The sequence below is a fragment of the Labrus mixtus genome, chromosome 17, assembly GCF_963584025.1.
Source record: "Labrus mixtus chromosome 17, fLabMix1.1, whole genome shotgun sequence".
NCBI lineage: Eukaryota > Metazoa > Chordata > Actinopteri > Labriformes > Labridae > Labrus > Labrus mixtus.
Genome location: NC_083628.1, coordinates 13,258,468 through 13,274,126, shown reverse-complemented (window position 1 = coordinate 13,274,126; position 15,659 = coordinate 13,258,468). Strand labels below are relative to the sequence as shown.

Genomic DNA, 15,659 nt, shown 5'->3' with positions numbered 1-15,659 from the left:
AGTGATACATCGGAATTTCAATTATTTTGTTGAATTATTGTCTTTATAATTTTTTCTGCCCTGCCAATCACAATAGCGACATTTTTATTATGTCGTTAACCTTAATTTACATTTTTGATAACCATTGTTAGAACGAAAACAAAAGCAGTTAAAAGTGAAATGAATTAACTTTATATTAAGTGATTAATGGGTCGAATCCGTAAGATGGCTTTAAACATTTTTATTTAGTTTTGCATTATATATTTTATTCATTTATTTTTAAATAAGCCTATGGTATCGTGTTCGTTTTGTGTGTGAGAATATCCATCATGAACCTACATATGCTACAGCCTATGGAGACGCTGCATATAAAAATGTCTATTTATATGCCGAGCATGTTAACTATTATGTTGCAGTCGATCCAGGTCTAGTTGTATATTTGTAGTAGCAAATATAGCCTATGACAATTATATGAGTAACTATAATTTGCATTTGGTATTTTCTTCGCTGGCAGACGCTATAAATGTGTGGGATATCGAACAGAGTAGCAGAGTTTGACTGAGTTTCTGTCATAACTGTTCCAAAGTGTGTCCACCCTTCTCACGCATATGAAACTGTTCACCCTCCCCCTTCTTTAACTGTGAGGCAGGCCAGAGAGCCGCGCAAACTTTCACTAAAGCTCTGCACAGTCACTCCGCTCCTCTGCTCTCTTCGACTTTGCATTCTCTCCTGCACCAACGGAGCCTTGGAGTAAAAACTGCCAACCCCTCAATCTGATTCATTTCCTGTAGTCAGACTCTTTCCCTAAAGTGGATAGAGGGGGGACACGGGAGAAAGGAAGAAATCTTTCTGTTCTAAATAAGGCTCTCTGGAGCAGCAAGCAGCTCCTGCACTCTGCAAAGATTCAGATCTTATCCACTTTCTTTTAGTGGCAGTCACAACATCGCTTGCAGAGAAATAGCATTTTGCGTTCAAAACGAGCCTGTGAGCCAGTTACCCGAACCCTGCACGCATAGTACGGATGCTACAAGTTCAGACGCCCATCGCCGAGTCTTCTCCTGAATCCACGCACCGAGTTTGGAGACACTGTACGCTGTGAGACTGCAGGGGTTCATGTACTGGAAAAATGAAGTTTTGTCCCCTCTTTCAGAGGGAAATAAGATTCTATCCGAAGGAATTCCCACGAAACAGGTACAGAAAAGGCTGTGAGTTCAACTGTGCGTAAAAGTTTAAATTTGGAGGCGTAGCATATTTAGGCTCGCTGAGCCTTTGGTGTGTGAATTAGACAGATTTATTTGTGTGTGTGTGTGTGGTGATGCTGAACTACGAATGTTTTTACACAGGTCTTTTTTATAGGGTAAGGCCAATTTGAATGCAACAATTTTTCCTTTGTCTTTTAAAAAAAACCCTTTGATCCATTTTCCGTATCAAACACGAGCAGTTTATTTGCAGCCCGCAGCGTTGTGTGTGAGTTTTGTTTTGTCTCTCTGTGATGTCACAAGAATCATCGCTTGTGTACTGAGATCAGCTGCACGCGCCAGCCGCTGTGAAGAGGCACGCGCCACTCTGTTATGAATAGCGTGATTTGCGGTCCGCGAGCCCTCTCGAGCGCTGCCAATTCGCCTGAGAAGAATTGGATTTTAATTACAGCCATTAAAAATCAAATTTGCAATTCTTTGGGTGACCCGTTGCCTTTTTCTGATTGACAGTTGAAATTGACACTCTGGGTCCCTCTTATCCGCAGCGTTTCGAGCTATTTGTAATTACAGGTAGTTTTTCCCCCCTCCACTCTCGTGTCCTGGATTGCGGAGAAAATACTATTATTGTGAGAGGCATGGGTTAAGGGGAAGGGAAAAATCAATCCAAATTGAAATAGCTTCATTAAAATGTGCCTTTTGTTGCGGGGGCCCTTTAACAGTTTTAACCGGGGTTTATTGTCAGGACTAGCCTACTTTAAATAGGAGTAGCCTTGGAGAGCTGTCTGCAAATGTGTCCCGAGGATTTCTCAGCTGACGATGAGACGGGGAAAGTGAAGAAGACCTGTCGTTTACTGATCGTTGTCTTATAGGTGATCTGTACGGAGCATCAGGGCACACCGGGAGGCTCGCGCTGCAGTGTGGACTCGAAACACACGCCAATGGTGAGACCTTTATTGCTTATTTTTGCTTTGACTACATCTTCAGTTTTCAGTGCAAGTTAGAACTGATGTTAATCGCCTATAGATCTTTACACATGTGGGAATTATGCACGCGTTTTTACAAATAACATAACATACTGAAAATAGCGACATGTGCAAACTGTGGGTTGAAGAGTATTCAGTAACATTGTGTTGTGTCGATGATCTCTTGCAGTCTCATTCGGACGGAGAATCGCAGCGGTCCAACATGGAGCGGGAGGACACACGCTCGTCTCCCAGCACCCCGTCCACCCCCTCCGTGTGCTCGCCCATCTCCACCACCAGCTCGGTGCCCTCCAACGGGAAGAACGTGTGCGCCAGCTGTGGGCAGGAGATCCTGGACAGATACCTGCTGAAGGTGAGAGGCAGAGAAAACTGTGGAGGGGTGGGGGGCTTGTTAAAAAAAAGTTTTTTTATGGCCATCTTTTTAACTTAGTGACATGCTTAGTCCCTGGGAGACCTACTAGGTTTGGGACTGTTCTACTGTGTTGTTGAATAGCCATTCACAAAAAGCCTGACATTATCTTTGAATTTAATCTTTATGTGAGAATGAAAAAAACAACAAAGTAAAAAAATACGAAAAGGGGAAGAAATATCACCTAACCTATAAATATATAAACCTACCAAATAGAGCACAGTTGGACTACACTAATAGCTACACACGTATACTTTAACTTATTTTATAATTAATATAAATATATTATAGGCCTAATGAATTAATTATAGTTCCTGAATCAATCAGTGAATTAGGCCTAAATGTTTGCAGAATTGTTATATTTGAGATAACAAAATAAAAGCAGCAGAGCTGTTTTGGAGCCCGCAGATACAACCAGGATGTTTTGGTTCTCAGTTTTAAAGCCCCCGTGTAGGCTAAATACGCGTCTTGTCGCGTGCGCCCGCGTGCTTCCAGCAGTCTTTAGTATTGCTAATGGGTGTGTTTGTCAGGAAGTGAAGATCATTAGTTGATAATCTGACGGAGGAACAGATAACGCAAGGAAAACATTTTTTTTCTGTCGGCCAAGAAATACTATGACAGTTAGACTATTTCATTTGAACAGGCCAATATAATTTTAAAACCATATTCAGAATATAACAAATATTTGAATATTTTTAGAATTGTCAATTAAATAAATCTATTTATTTTTGTTGATGTGTGTAGCCTATTGAAAGCCCTCTGATGATATTATCTAAAACTTCTATTCATATGGAACGATCTTTTATTTTCGTTTTAACTGACTGAAAAACACGACATTTAAAATGTTGATAATAAATAATGAAAATACATAAAATTGATGTTAAATTAAAATCTCACTTTTGTACCATATTAACCTTAAAAAAAGTCAATCTAGTAGTAGCCTGCTAGTTCCCTTTTCATAAAACGAATTATTCTCTATAGTGTTTTATGTCAACTGTAGACACCTTAAACACTAGTTGTTTATTTAGCAATAGAAATATCTTAAGTTCCACTTCAACTTTTGTGTGTATTATGAATAAGCTGAGACTAGATTTTCGGTTGAATATATAACACAGTAGCCTAAACATGAGCACAAATAATGCGGCTAATTTCAATCGCATAGCCTACAGGCTAGGCCTATGCTATATTTTAAAATTTGCTTCTGTAAACATTCAAATTTGTTCCAATAATTTTATCAGTTATTCTAACATATTGAACATTTATTTTCAATGACTGACATTTATGCTCTGATTTCCGTTATTACTAATTGTTGTAAAATAGCATACTAAAGATAATACAATGCTAAAGAGTCTATTACAATGTTCAAGGGCTCGAAGTCAGCTGAAACCGTCGATCCTAAAACTAGGCTATAAACCTATAATAAGATGTAGACGTGTTGGCCTATAGCTTTACAAAAAATCAAAATATATTTACTCCAATATAAACTCATAGAGGCCCAAATGGGCATCGCAGATAAGCTGCAAAAAAATAAAGAAACATTATATAAAATCATCAGAGCAACACAGGCACGCTTTTAGTCCCTGCTGCAGTGATACATCATCAATGTGTGTGATGACATATCTGTCGCCTCTTCGCAGGTGAACAACCTGATCTGGCACGTGCGCTGTCTGGAGTGTTCCGTCTGCAGGACGTCACTACGTCAGCACAGCAGCTGCTACATCAAAAACAAAGAGATCTTCTGTAAAATGGATTATTTCAGGTAGGGTAAGTTTATGACCCTATTTTCAAAATACCACGTCCACTCTGCACACACAACCCTCCCTCGTCTCCCTATCTCCCCCATCTCTTACTCCCTATCTCACTCTCTCGCTCTCTTTCAAACTTGCACACATGTACAAACTCTCTCTCTCCCTCTCTCTCTCTCCTTCTCTCCCTCTCTCTCTCTCTCTCTCTCTCTTCTTTTGAGATGGATGCGGGTTAAATGTGATCTTGAAAGACCTTTTGAAAAATCCTCAAAGTCTGTAACAAAGTATTTAGTGCACCCTGTTAAGCCTGGCTGAAAGAGGTTTTGTTATGACTATTCAAAACTTAAAATATGCTACAAAAAGAAAACGTAGGCTGTTTAGGAAATTCTTTAGTTAATCTTAAGAACGTGGCAAAGACTGTGGACTTCTACTATAGCCCTGCCTACTGTGTTTTTTAACGGAGATTAACGGAGATTTTAAGAGGCGCATTGATATGTCTTTTTCCGGTTGATCGTGCCAGACCCTTGACCTGATCTTTTTTTGGCCACAAAATGAAAGGCCTACACTTTCCGTCTTGTAAGAGTGTAACTCACACCCAACACACGCACATGCACACACAAGCACGAGACGCACCCAAACACATTAGGCAGTTATCCACGCAATATAAAGCACACAGTGGCGATTTTATTATACCGAGAGGGACACTATACACTACTTATGCAGAAATCTACAAGGTCAGTCAAGACGTTGCCTAGTTTAGTTGGTCCATGTAGGCAACAATGCAAGAAGTACAAAATTCACAACAAAGAAGAATTGCCACATTTATAATAGCATACATGTTACTTCATTCCACTTGACATCGTTGTGCTTTATTATCTCCTAAATGTGGCAAAGTGAATGGTTGCTGTCAAATAAAAACATAGGCCTATCACAAAGTTGATTTTAATTGTCTGAGATTCAAACAAAGCAAAGAGAAATAATCATGTTATGTGCTTTATAACTACTACTTTATAACTACTGTGAGGCATTTAAGCAGGCAATCTGTTTCATAATAAATTAAACACAAGTCACACTTTATCTATCTATCTATCTATCTATCTATCTATCTATGTGTCTATCTGTCTATCTATCTATCTATCTATCTATCAATCTATCTATCTGTCAAGAGAGAACAGGGTTAACAATTTACAATGAACAAGTTGCATTCATTCAACATGTACTGTAGCTGTTTCTTTTTTCTACTGCTGAGGAGGAATTAGTCTTGGTTGTCAGATTTATTTTAACTCATAGATTCTAATTCACTTTCATTTTTGACTGTGTGTGTTTGTGCTTGTGTGCATGTGTGTGTGGTATCTGAGGTTAAATGGGGTTCACACCAGCAACAGTATTTAGTCAAATTCTGTGCCGTAGCCTGAAGGTGCTGCATATGTTGTATAGACCCATGTTTTGCACATCAGTTTGTGTGTGAGTGCTTGGAGCAGTGAGTGAGCTTTGGTGTGTATCGGATCGAAACCTGAGACCAGTCCACCGCTCTGAGGTTTATAATCACCAGCAATTAGTCGTCCTCCACCCCAGACCCTCAGGCCTCCAGACCAGCAATTAGACCTCCCCGAGTGCCTGGTCAGCATGTTTCTGATCTGAATGAGACTCTTATCCAAACTTAAAACACACACTAAAACAGTTATGTACACACTTAAACATAGACACACAGCTAAATATGAAAGCATGAATATGATTTACATGCCAATATTAGCAAGGAAGCACTGCAAACATTGCCTCCTTTTAAAACTCAAAAGAACGTACACACAGTGAAACACAGATAAACATACACTGAGATCTCTGTTTATTTATGCATGTCCAGAAGCTGCCAATCATTTTGCTTGTTTTTTCACAAAATGGAGATTTGTGTTTGCCCGGCCACATCATAATAATATTTTACCTGACCCTTCCCATTTAAATGCTTCTTCACCGTTCGCCCCTCTCACCCTCAGCTCTGCTCCCAGGACTGTGAGCCGCTATTGAATATGCAAAGAGGATTCAAAATATGTCCGAGTGTCAGACAAATGGTAATGAGTGGCAGCGATGAAGCTGTTACAGATAATATACTCATCAGTGAAATCCTGCATTGTAATTATGTGAAATAGAGTAGTTGTGAATGCAAAGCAATGCAATACAAGTGTTAACATCAGGATAGGGATGAAAATGATTAGCATATAGTAAAGACAGAGTACACACATTTAAACAGCCGTTTTATATTAATCTGTGCGCAGAGGGGTTCAGTGTCTGTGAACCGTAACTCAAATCGATTAAAAAAAACATGAAGTGGAACAGCTTCAAACTCAAACTCTTGAGGCTTTAATGGCTGCATTGTACTTCTAACATTTGTGAATTAGCCCATTGCCACCTAAAGCCAAAAAACAATAACAACAATATGTCGTTCTGATTGAGTTAAGGCCTGAATCAGACCTTTGACATTAGTTTTTATTAAATTAAAATCCATAAGAACCAGAAATTCGTAATTATTCAAAACAGTATGTGAAAACAAGAATACAGAAAGGCTAGTCATAAGTTAGCTCTTGAGCTACAGCTAGCCTTGGCTTAAACAAAATTATCTTAGCCGATGAGATATAGCCTATACCTGTTACCTGGGATGAAAAATGTTTTTTGATGCTCCAACATCTTAGTTATTTGTTACACCACATAAATAAGGTAATCCTGTTCCCTACATCTGTAATAATGGAGAAAATAAATGGGTGCAGCTTACAGCTAAATAAATCATTCTAAAACTGACTATTTAAGCAGAGTAGCCGTGATTAAAAAACTAAGCCTAAAATCATGTGAAAGTTAGATTTAAATCACACATTACAATCCTCAGATTTTCTTTCATTGGTAAAGTATTTGTTTCTACTGCATTCATGTGCTACTCTTTCAACCACCTTAACAAGATAAAGAATTTGTAATTTTGAATGTCCAAAGCCTGTACAATAACACTGCATTTATTCAAGTTTCACTCCTGGCTGTGGGATAACTGTACTTACTGTGTGAAGGGATGAGTGACAAGCAATGTGATAAGGAATTACATTTGATAGTCAGGCCATATTGAAGGTCAAACTGTTGACCATGGCTGTAATTTTTTTCCTAAAAATGGTTACAGTCATGAGAGAAAAATTCTCCTTTGCATAATAATATTTGATATCCTTGGACGTCACACTGGTAAAGAAAAAATATTTAGAGGCTCTGGCAGTAACAGTGCAGCTTTGCTGCAGTGAAGGGGCCTGAACAAAGGTTACCTCTGTAAATATAAACTGTATTTTGGGTTTAGGCCAGATTTAAACAAGGCTAAACACCACTGTGAGTCCAGATCCTCTGGGCTGGTTTCAAACCTCTGGAGATATTTCCTCATCTGTGTCAGCCTCTCATCTGGCTTTGGACTGACAGCTACTTTAATGGGGCGTAATAGCAGGAAATCAGACTGGGTTGCCCTCCATATATGTGTGTGTGAGTGAGTATGGTGGAGGGGGGGTATATGTGTATGTCGGGATAGGGGGGCGAAGGACAGAGCCCATGCTGTGCCTCTCAAACCCATGTCAGGCCTCAGGGGCTTACACACACACACACACACACACACATACACACACACATACACACACACACACACACACACACACACACACACACACACACACACACACACACACACACGCACACACGCACACACACACACACACACACACACACACATTCATACCCAAACCTTGTCTTTATCAGTTTCTTCCCCTGACCCCCCTCGCCTCGATCCGCCCCTCCCTCACCTCTCTCCGTAGTAACATCATCCTCGTTCTTGAGCTGCAGGCCACACAGGAAGTTGCATTGCTGAACTAATCAGAGGCACCCTGGGATACTGACAGTGTAACCAGATTCTGTGTATGTAGGGAACTTTGTGGGTGAGATGTGTGCGTGTGTGTCTTTCTTTATGTGTAAATGTGTGTGTATTGTAATAGTAATTATTCATACACCCACCCACCTCTGGTATGCTGATTAGGTATCCATAGCAACAGTGACAAGAGACAGTACAAAGAGTGATCTGACTTTTATAAAGAACTGAATTAACTGAAATTCTAATAAGACATCTGTCACACAATACTACACATTTAAATAAAGACTGCTGAGTTAATGAAGTTTAATGGAGTGACATTTGTAAAGAAGAATTTAAGTCACAGTTATGGAAGTGTTAGTGCATTAAAAAAAAAATCATGTAGGCTTTAAGTTAAATCCTAATCATTTGTAAAATCGGTGAAAAGAAGTTGACTCTAAATTATTTAGATCAATTTTCCATTCTCAGATTTCCACAAAGGCCGAACATGAACCTTGCGTTTTAAAACCGCAGTCAAGCAGGGAATATCGTTGGACAAATCTAATAAAGATTACAGTATTCTCATAGCACATCAGCAATAATCCAAAAAACGTGTACCTCCTCAAAACCTCCTTGAAGCAGCAGGTGAATTACTGATACATAGAGAAAAGATTAGACAAAAGAATGTAGCCAACAGAAGCAAATAGGAGAGATCTGGGGGGGAGTTTTGCTGTGCATGATTTCCCTCTTGTGAGTGATATGGAGGCTGTAAGGATTGAATTGCTAAAAAATAAACTGCAGGTTTTTTGTTAAAGGACAAACCGAGACACAAAAAACACAAGGAATAAGAAGGGTGGGAAGAGGGGATGAAGATGGAGGAGAAGGAGGGGGGTAAAAAAAAGGGATGATTTGCAGCTTTTCTGGGTTCTGTCTTGGAGCATGAAACTGACAAGCTGTCATGCTAGATTAGCTACAACGTTCCACAATATTTTCCTCCTTACTGTAGGAACAGACTTGAAATCCTCGTAACAATTTAAAATGATACTTAGTACATACTGAACAGTAAGTCAAGTAGACGATTTGTCTCCGGAATGGCTTTATTGGGTTTTAAGAGGTTTTTTTTTTTTTTTGCTTAAGTTGAACATATTTGTGAGAACTTAACTTGTCAGTGCTATGCCAGCTAATTTTATTTAATGGTAACTACAAATACTTTAACCTCACATACGGTAATTTGTTTGTAATGAGAAATAACAGGCGTGGTGAAATGTAGATTCTTTGACATTGTTGTATTAACAGTGACAACCATAATTCACACATTGGACGTTTCGCTCAAGGAAAGCAAAGCTGAAATGCTAATGTAAAATATTGTATTGCTGTATTTATTTCAAGTTGTAAATTGTTATTATGTAGGTTATCTGACAATTACTGAAATTATTTAATTGCTTTTCAAGTTTTCAGCAAGTAAAACACAATAAACAGTGGAAAACTGGAGGGAGATTGGGCAAAGTGAAACTGGATATCTGATGACTTGTTACCTAACATTTCAAAACAGCTAATTATAGCAAACAACACCTCCTAGCTAACATTACTTAAATTGGGACATGGTTAAATGAGATGACTTGAAATTGACTCTTACTGTCAATAAACTAAGTCAGTGTTTGCTATATATTAAGTAGTAGGCGTAAGACATAAGCAAAAGCAAATCTCAAACGGTTGTCTCATGGGAATGAGGTATCAAATATGTTGGGGTTTTTCTTGAGTCAGGCAAGTTTCCCTGTGGATTTTCACTATCCATTTATATCTTTGTGTTGGCTAGGAATGTAAACTTTTCTTATCGTGTTGTTTAATGCTACAAAACAGTAACATTTTCAGTTAGCACAGTGTTAGCCTAGCCAATGGTAGTATTCTTGTCTCTGTGTCTTTAAGTGGCTTATGTTAATGTGTGACTGTAGATAGTGTGTTATCAAATGTATGTTTTTTTACTTGTACTTAATAGTCTTTTTGGTCACTGATCAATATAAGAAGTGATGTGAAAAGATTGTTGATTACCCTTTATTTATAAAGCCTGGGGGGGAAATCAGTATAACATTATAACAGCATATAACAGCAACAACATTTGAGCCTCCCACCATGAGCATGACATCAGGGGAAATGATTGTTTGAATATGGTGAATTAAATGTGAAGGCAGATGCTGAATGAAACAGATCCTCACACGGTAGCCATTTAAAGATTCCCAACAAATATTCTCTTCCATATTGTACACAGGAAAATGAGTCTTCAGCTCAACAAGCTAATAAACATGAAAAGAGTCAGGAGTTTTTGAGATGTCAGCGATATACTATGCTTTCATCCCAGATAGAGTGGACTTGAGAGCACTGATGCACTGCCAAACCCACTCACTTGGCAACCCGTGTGCTCTCCGTCCCCATGCTCTCTCTGCCATCCACGCTATTTACTTTGCCATTTCCCTCAGCCACTTCGTTCCTCTCTCCATGTCTGCTCTTTTTATCCTGCCCTCACCAGTTCTAGCCTCCTTCATACCTTTCAACTACTGCCTGCTATTTGAATTTGGCTCGTGTTTGTGATGCTCTGCTTTTCTTGTGTGAGTAGCTACATGTGCTCGTACGACTGTCAGAAATGTTGAGTCACATACGCTCTAGAGGTCTCTGTCTGTTTTACAGAATAATCCCATCAATATGGAAATGCTTCCAATTTGAGTAAGAAAAAAACGAACATACAATCCGCTGTTATTCAGTTTTACTCTTGAGGCAGCACTTTTTCTCAAGCTGCCTCCCACTCCAGAACTGGCAGCTGCTGACCCCAACAATGGCTCTTAACCTAACCATAACCTTCTCAAACCTAAAGCCTTTTATGCTCATTAAACCCCTAATGTGCTATTTAAAAGAGGCGCTTATTCACTTTTGTTTCTAGTGTTAAGAAGGAAATTTGTATTTTATTTCAGTTGTGTTTGAGTGTCAGCTGCTCAGTGAAACCTCTCTCACTTAGAGAATAAGGATGCAGATATTTGACGTTTTCATATTTTTTTTTAAATCCTAGTAAAAGACCTAAAATAACAAAGTGATGTGTGTTCAGACAAGGTTTGAAAAAGCATATTCCTTTTTGCAATAGAACCCTCTTGTTATATTAAAACTATATAAAACAACGAGTCAATCAGTACACTGTTGTACTTATTGACCTGTTGTTTTTTTATTACAATGACCGTTGGCAATTATGTGTGAGATCTATACCTGCTGCTGTACTCTCACTAAACACCCAATGTGTTTTAAACAGCTGCTGAAATTGCTCTAGTCAATTACAGTGCCCAGCTTTTAAAAAAAGGCTCTTTTAACATAACTATATTTTTATGACAATTTTTCACAGATTAAATTTGATTTAGTCAGCGTACCACAGTTATGGTATGGAAAAGAATATTGGAAGGGAGTATTGCGTTGTATGATTTTTGTCTTTTTAAGAGGACTATTTGACATTAACAACAATAAAGAATAACATCAGCTTTAACCTTATTATTGGTGACTTCATGGCGATATGTTTCAATCCCACAATCCTGCAACTGTAGGTAACATCGAGTGCATCATAATGCACTGTTTGAATTAAATTTGCAAAAATGACAACACCCAGATGTAATGGAAGCTACTCAGCCTAAAAAAACAACAACAAAAAAGGTCATAGTTTAGACCCATTTTAACAAATTGAATTGTAGTTGGGGTGAGTGCCACACAGTGTAAATGGTAAATAGACTTGAACTTCTATAGCGCTTTTCTATTCTCCTCAAAGGGCTTTTACACTACATGTCACGTTCACCCACTCAGGCAACATTCACACACTGATACCAGAGGCTGCCACGTTAAGGACCCAACTGCCCATTAGCACTAATCAATTCATGCACATCACACGATGCTGGTGGAGCAGTGGGAGCACACTTATGTCAATAGGAATCTTATGGTTATTCAATATTTACAAATTATCTAAATCTGTGAATTTCAGACATACATTTCTTTGAGGAATTGTTGTAATTTATTTGATAAACAAATGTAGGCCGCCCGCTCTCTGACCATCTATCTTTCATCGCTCCCCCCTCAGTGCCCCTCAACCCCCTCACCCATTTAGAACAGTAAGTCAGGTGGTTTAGGTTTATATGCAGCCTGACCTCACTGTTGCTATCAGTTACAGCGCGACAATCTCGAGTGATGTCATGCAAGTCTTTCTTCGTCTTCCACTTTGTGTAAAACCACCCCGGTTTCCATGTGTGTTCCCCTGTGTCTGTGTTTGTGTGTGAGCGTGTGCATGTGTCAGGGCCTTCATGCATCAGCCAGGAAATTGCAGGTGTTGGTTTGTTTGCATTCAAAGCTCAGCTTGCAGCCGCAGCCAGGAGTCTTTTTCTGAGGGTCGATATCCTCCTCCAAGGTTTCTTCCTTAAACCCCTTTGAGTTCTGCCAAAACTTCAAATTGAAAAACATTTATTTTGACTTCAGCTCTCTTGAGATGTTCCAAAAGAAAAGGACGTTTGTTAAATTCTGTGTCCGCTACCTGGAAATGGCCTTGTGATAAAATGTGTATTTTCTCCACTGTGTTGCTTATACAGTATAAACTAATACCTCGTTCTTTTTTCCCTCCCCTCTTTTTCTCTCCTCTTTTTCTCTCCCTCACAGTAGGTTTGGTACTAAGTGTGCCCGCTGCGGACGCCAGATATACGCCAGTGACTGGGTGCGGCGTGCCAGAGGAAACGCATACCACTTGGCATGTTTTGCCTGCTTCTCTTGTAAGAGGCAGTTGTCGACGGGTGAGGAGTTTGGCTTGGTGGAGGAGAAGGTTCTGTGTAGGATCCACTATGACACCATGGTGGAGAACCTCAAACGAGCGGCTGAGAGTGGTGAGTGCTGGATCAGGCAGATTTAATGTAATGGCTCTTTGTGGATGTCCAGATGTTTGTTTAAGCGGTTATCAGAATTTGTGGATTTTATTTTTTTATATTGCAGCTCCATAAAGTTGTCATAACACAATTGACCTTTGTCTTAAGTCATTTATTACAATGTTGTTTTTAATTAACACGTTTGCCATGTTTCCTTCTGTTTCCTTTTGATTCTGGTGGATAAATATGATTAGAGGCTCACTTGGTCATGTTTCAAGAGTTCAATACCCTTTTGATACAAAATTCAAAATCTTCATTGCAGGATCTAATTTCTGTCTTTGTTTTTCAGGTAATGGTATCACATTAGAAGGAGCCGTTCCGACAGAACAAGACAGTCAACCCAAACCAGCCAAAAGAGCACGGACATCCTTCACTGCAGAACAGCTACAGGTCAGACACAGAAAACAAAGAACATGTTTTTAATACAGCTTATTATGTAAATAATAATGTCAGCAATCTCGCCTTGATTGGATCTGAGAAGCGCTTGATTTTGTGCTAATAATCTGACTCAACATGCAGATCATGCAGGCTCAGTTTGCCCAGGACAACAATCCAGATGCCCAGACGTTACAGAAGCTAGCCGACATGACAGGCCTCAGCAGGAGAGTTATACAGGTCAGTTCACACAAATACTCATCTCCTCTAAGTCTAATCTTAGTAGAGTGCTGATAATAACAAAATAAAATACTGAATATATTTTTCACAGTTTTGTCCACCCTTCATGATTTTGAAAATGTTTCAGATAAAATGAATGTATTTCAAGGATAAAGCGACATGATGTCTGGTTACATTGCGTCTTCATAGGTGTGGTTTCAAAACTGCAGAGCAAGACACAAAAAGCACACCCCCCAGCACGGTGGGGCTCCCCAAGGTCATCCCCAGTCCAGGATCCCCTCGTCCCTGCCTGATGAGCTGCATTACTCCCCCTTCGGCAGCCCTGAGCGGGCGCGCATGGTGGCCTTGCATGGTTACATCGACAGTGAGTTTGGATTTTGTGCAGTGACTCCTAGGTATTTTCTAAAGCAGATCTGTCTATATTTCATTATTCTGATTCTTTTTTTTTTTTTGTATTTTTGTGTGTGGTCTTCAGGTCATCCTTTTTCTGTGCTGACCTCTCAGGGTCTCTCTCACCAGGCCATGTCACTGCCTCAGCTCCCCCTCAGCCGCTAGCGTTCCACCACTTTGGCCCCTGTGACCCCCAAACCTCTGGATCTTGGACCTGCCCTGGAGGTCACGCAGAAGTCAGCTTGGAGAAAAGAAACATCTTTTGGTAGCCCTGACTATTTGGAAACCGCAGAAATAATTGGAAGGCAGAGGAAGAAACCAAGATTTATCCGTCCTTGTTTTTTTTTTTTGTCACTCTGGGGACAGGAATATCCCTCCTGAAGTCAAAAACGAGAAAGAGGCTTTCAAAAGCAGGAACTCACTGACTGAATTTTACACCACCTTGAGGACCTGTTTTGCTACACATGATGTACAGCATCCTCCACTCCACCGCACATCCTCCAACTTAAAGGTGGAAGGAGTTTTAAAGGACTGATAGCTGTCAGCTGTCATAGAGGGGAATATGAAAGGGGACTGTTATTGTGCCAGGCACACAGTAGACCACATTAGAGGTAAGACTCCGCCCTCTTGTCTCTCTAAGCAACCATGAAGGAAACCTACATGTAAAAGAAATATGTTGACTGTTGAAATATTTTCTTTAGGAATGACATTGTCACATCTCAAAAAATTCCAGATACAAATTTTCAGGACAAATAACCAGAACATTTGATTTTTGCAAAGTAATGAAAATAATGTGTGCCTTATCTTTTCCATTGTTATTATTTAAAACAAACGACTTGGACTTTAAATCTGCTATTGTAAGAAAATCTGATTTTATGTCTACAAATGGCATCTGGTTTGAAATGAAGGAAAGGCACAATGCCAGGGCATTTATATCAAGGCTGTAACATTAGAGGCAGTTGCTAATACATTTTAAACCGCTACAATCCAGCTACATTTCTTTAAACTGCCAGAGAAACAGAGGGAAGTTTGAGATAAGCGCACTTGTTGTTTCCTATAAAATCTGAAATGTTACAAGTTACATATTTTCATATTTCCAAATAATTGTATTATCACTAATTTATAATTTCTACAGTTGCTTGTTCAGCCTCGACGTGTGTCCACGAGTGTCTCACACACGAGGAGGACTATTGAGTGTTGGTGTATTGGTACAATATAAAACAGACTGGGTTTGTATGTGTGTGCGTATGTGTGTGTGTGTTTCAGTGTGCTTGTGTGAGTGTGTGTCCTGGGAGGGGTCGAGAGTGTGCATCTGTATTTTTGTGCCATGGCCATTGTGTGAAGAGCAGGATCCAACAAGACCTCAATGTTCATGTATTTATTGAGATGGTAAATCCCTGTAAAGCACTTTTTCCCCTCTGAAAATGGTTTTGTTTTGTTAAAAGAAACTTTGAATGAAATAAAACAAAAAAGTTTATTTGATAGACTGTGCATCCTAAATGTTTTGTGTACTAAAATGCAATAAAATAGAAAGTGATATTTTTGTGGTTATGTA

At 39.4% G+C, this 15,659-nt stretch overlaps 1 protein-coding gene across 3 annotated transcripts; it reads left to right on the top strand.

Annotated features, from left to right (window-relative positions):
- The first annotated feature begins 624 nt into the window (after positions 1-624).
- lhx6a (LIM homeobox 6a) lies at positions 625-15,643 on the top strand. 3 transcript variants are annotated; one of them, XM_061061652.1, is made up of 9 exons: positions 625-1,170; positions 2,048-2,119; positions 2,331-2,513; positions 4,208-4,329; positions 12,840-13,060; positions 13,389-13,489; positions 13,619-13,714; positions 13,904-14,109; positions 14,234-15,643. In XM_061061652.1, the coding sequence occupies exons 1-9, from the start codon at positions 1,093-1,095 to the stop codon at positions 14,292-14,294; spliced, it is 1,140 nt and encodes a 379-aa protein (XP_060917635.1). In that variant the 5' UTR covers positions 625-1,092; the 3' UTR covers positions 14,295-15,643. The 3 variants fall into 3 exon arrangements, with proteins under 3 accessions (XP_060917635.1, XP_060917634.1, XP_060917636.1); XM_061061651.1 differs by having other exon boundaries at positions 626-1,170; positions 13,904-14,078; XM_061061653.1 differs by having other exon boundaries at positions 628-1,170; positions 13,904-14,078; positions 14,190-15,643.
- Positions 15,644-15,659: the final 16 nt, after the last annotated feature.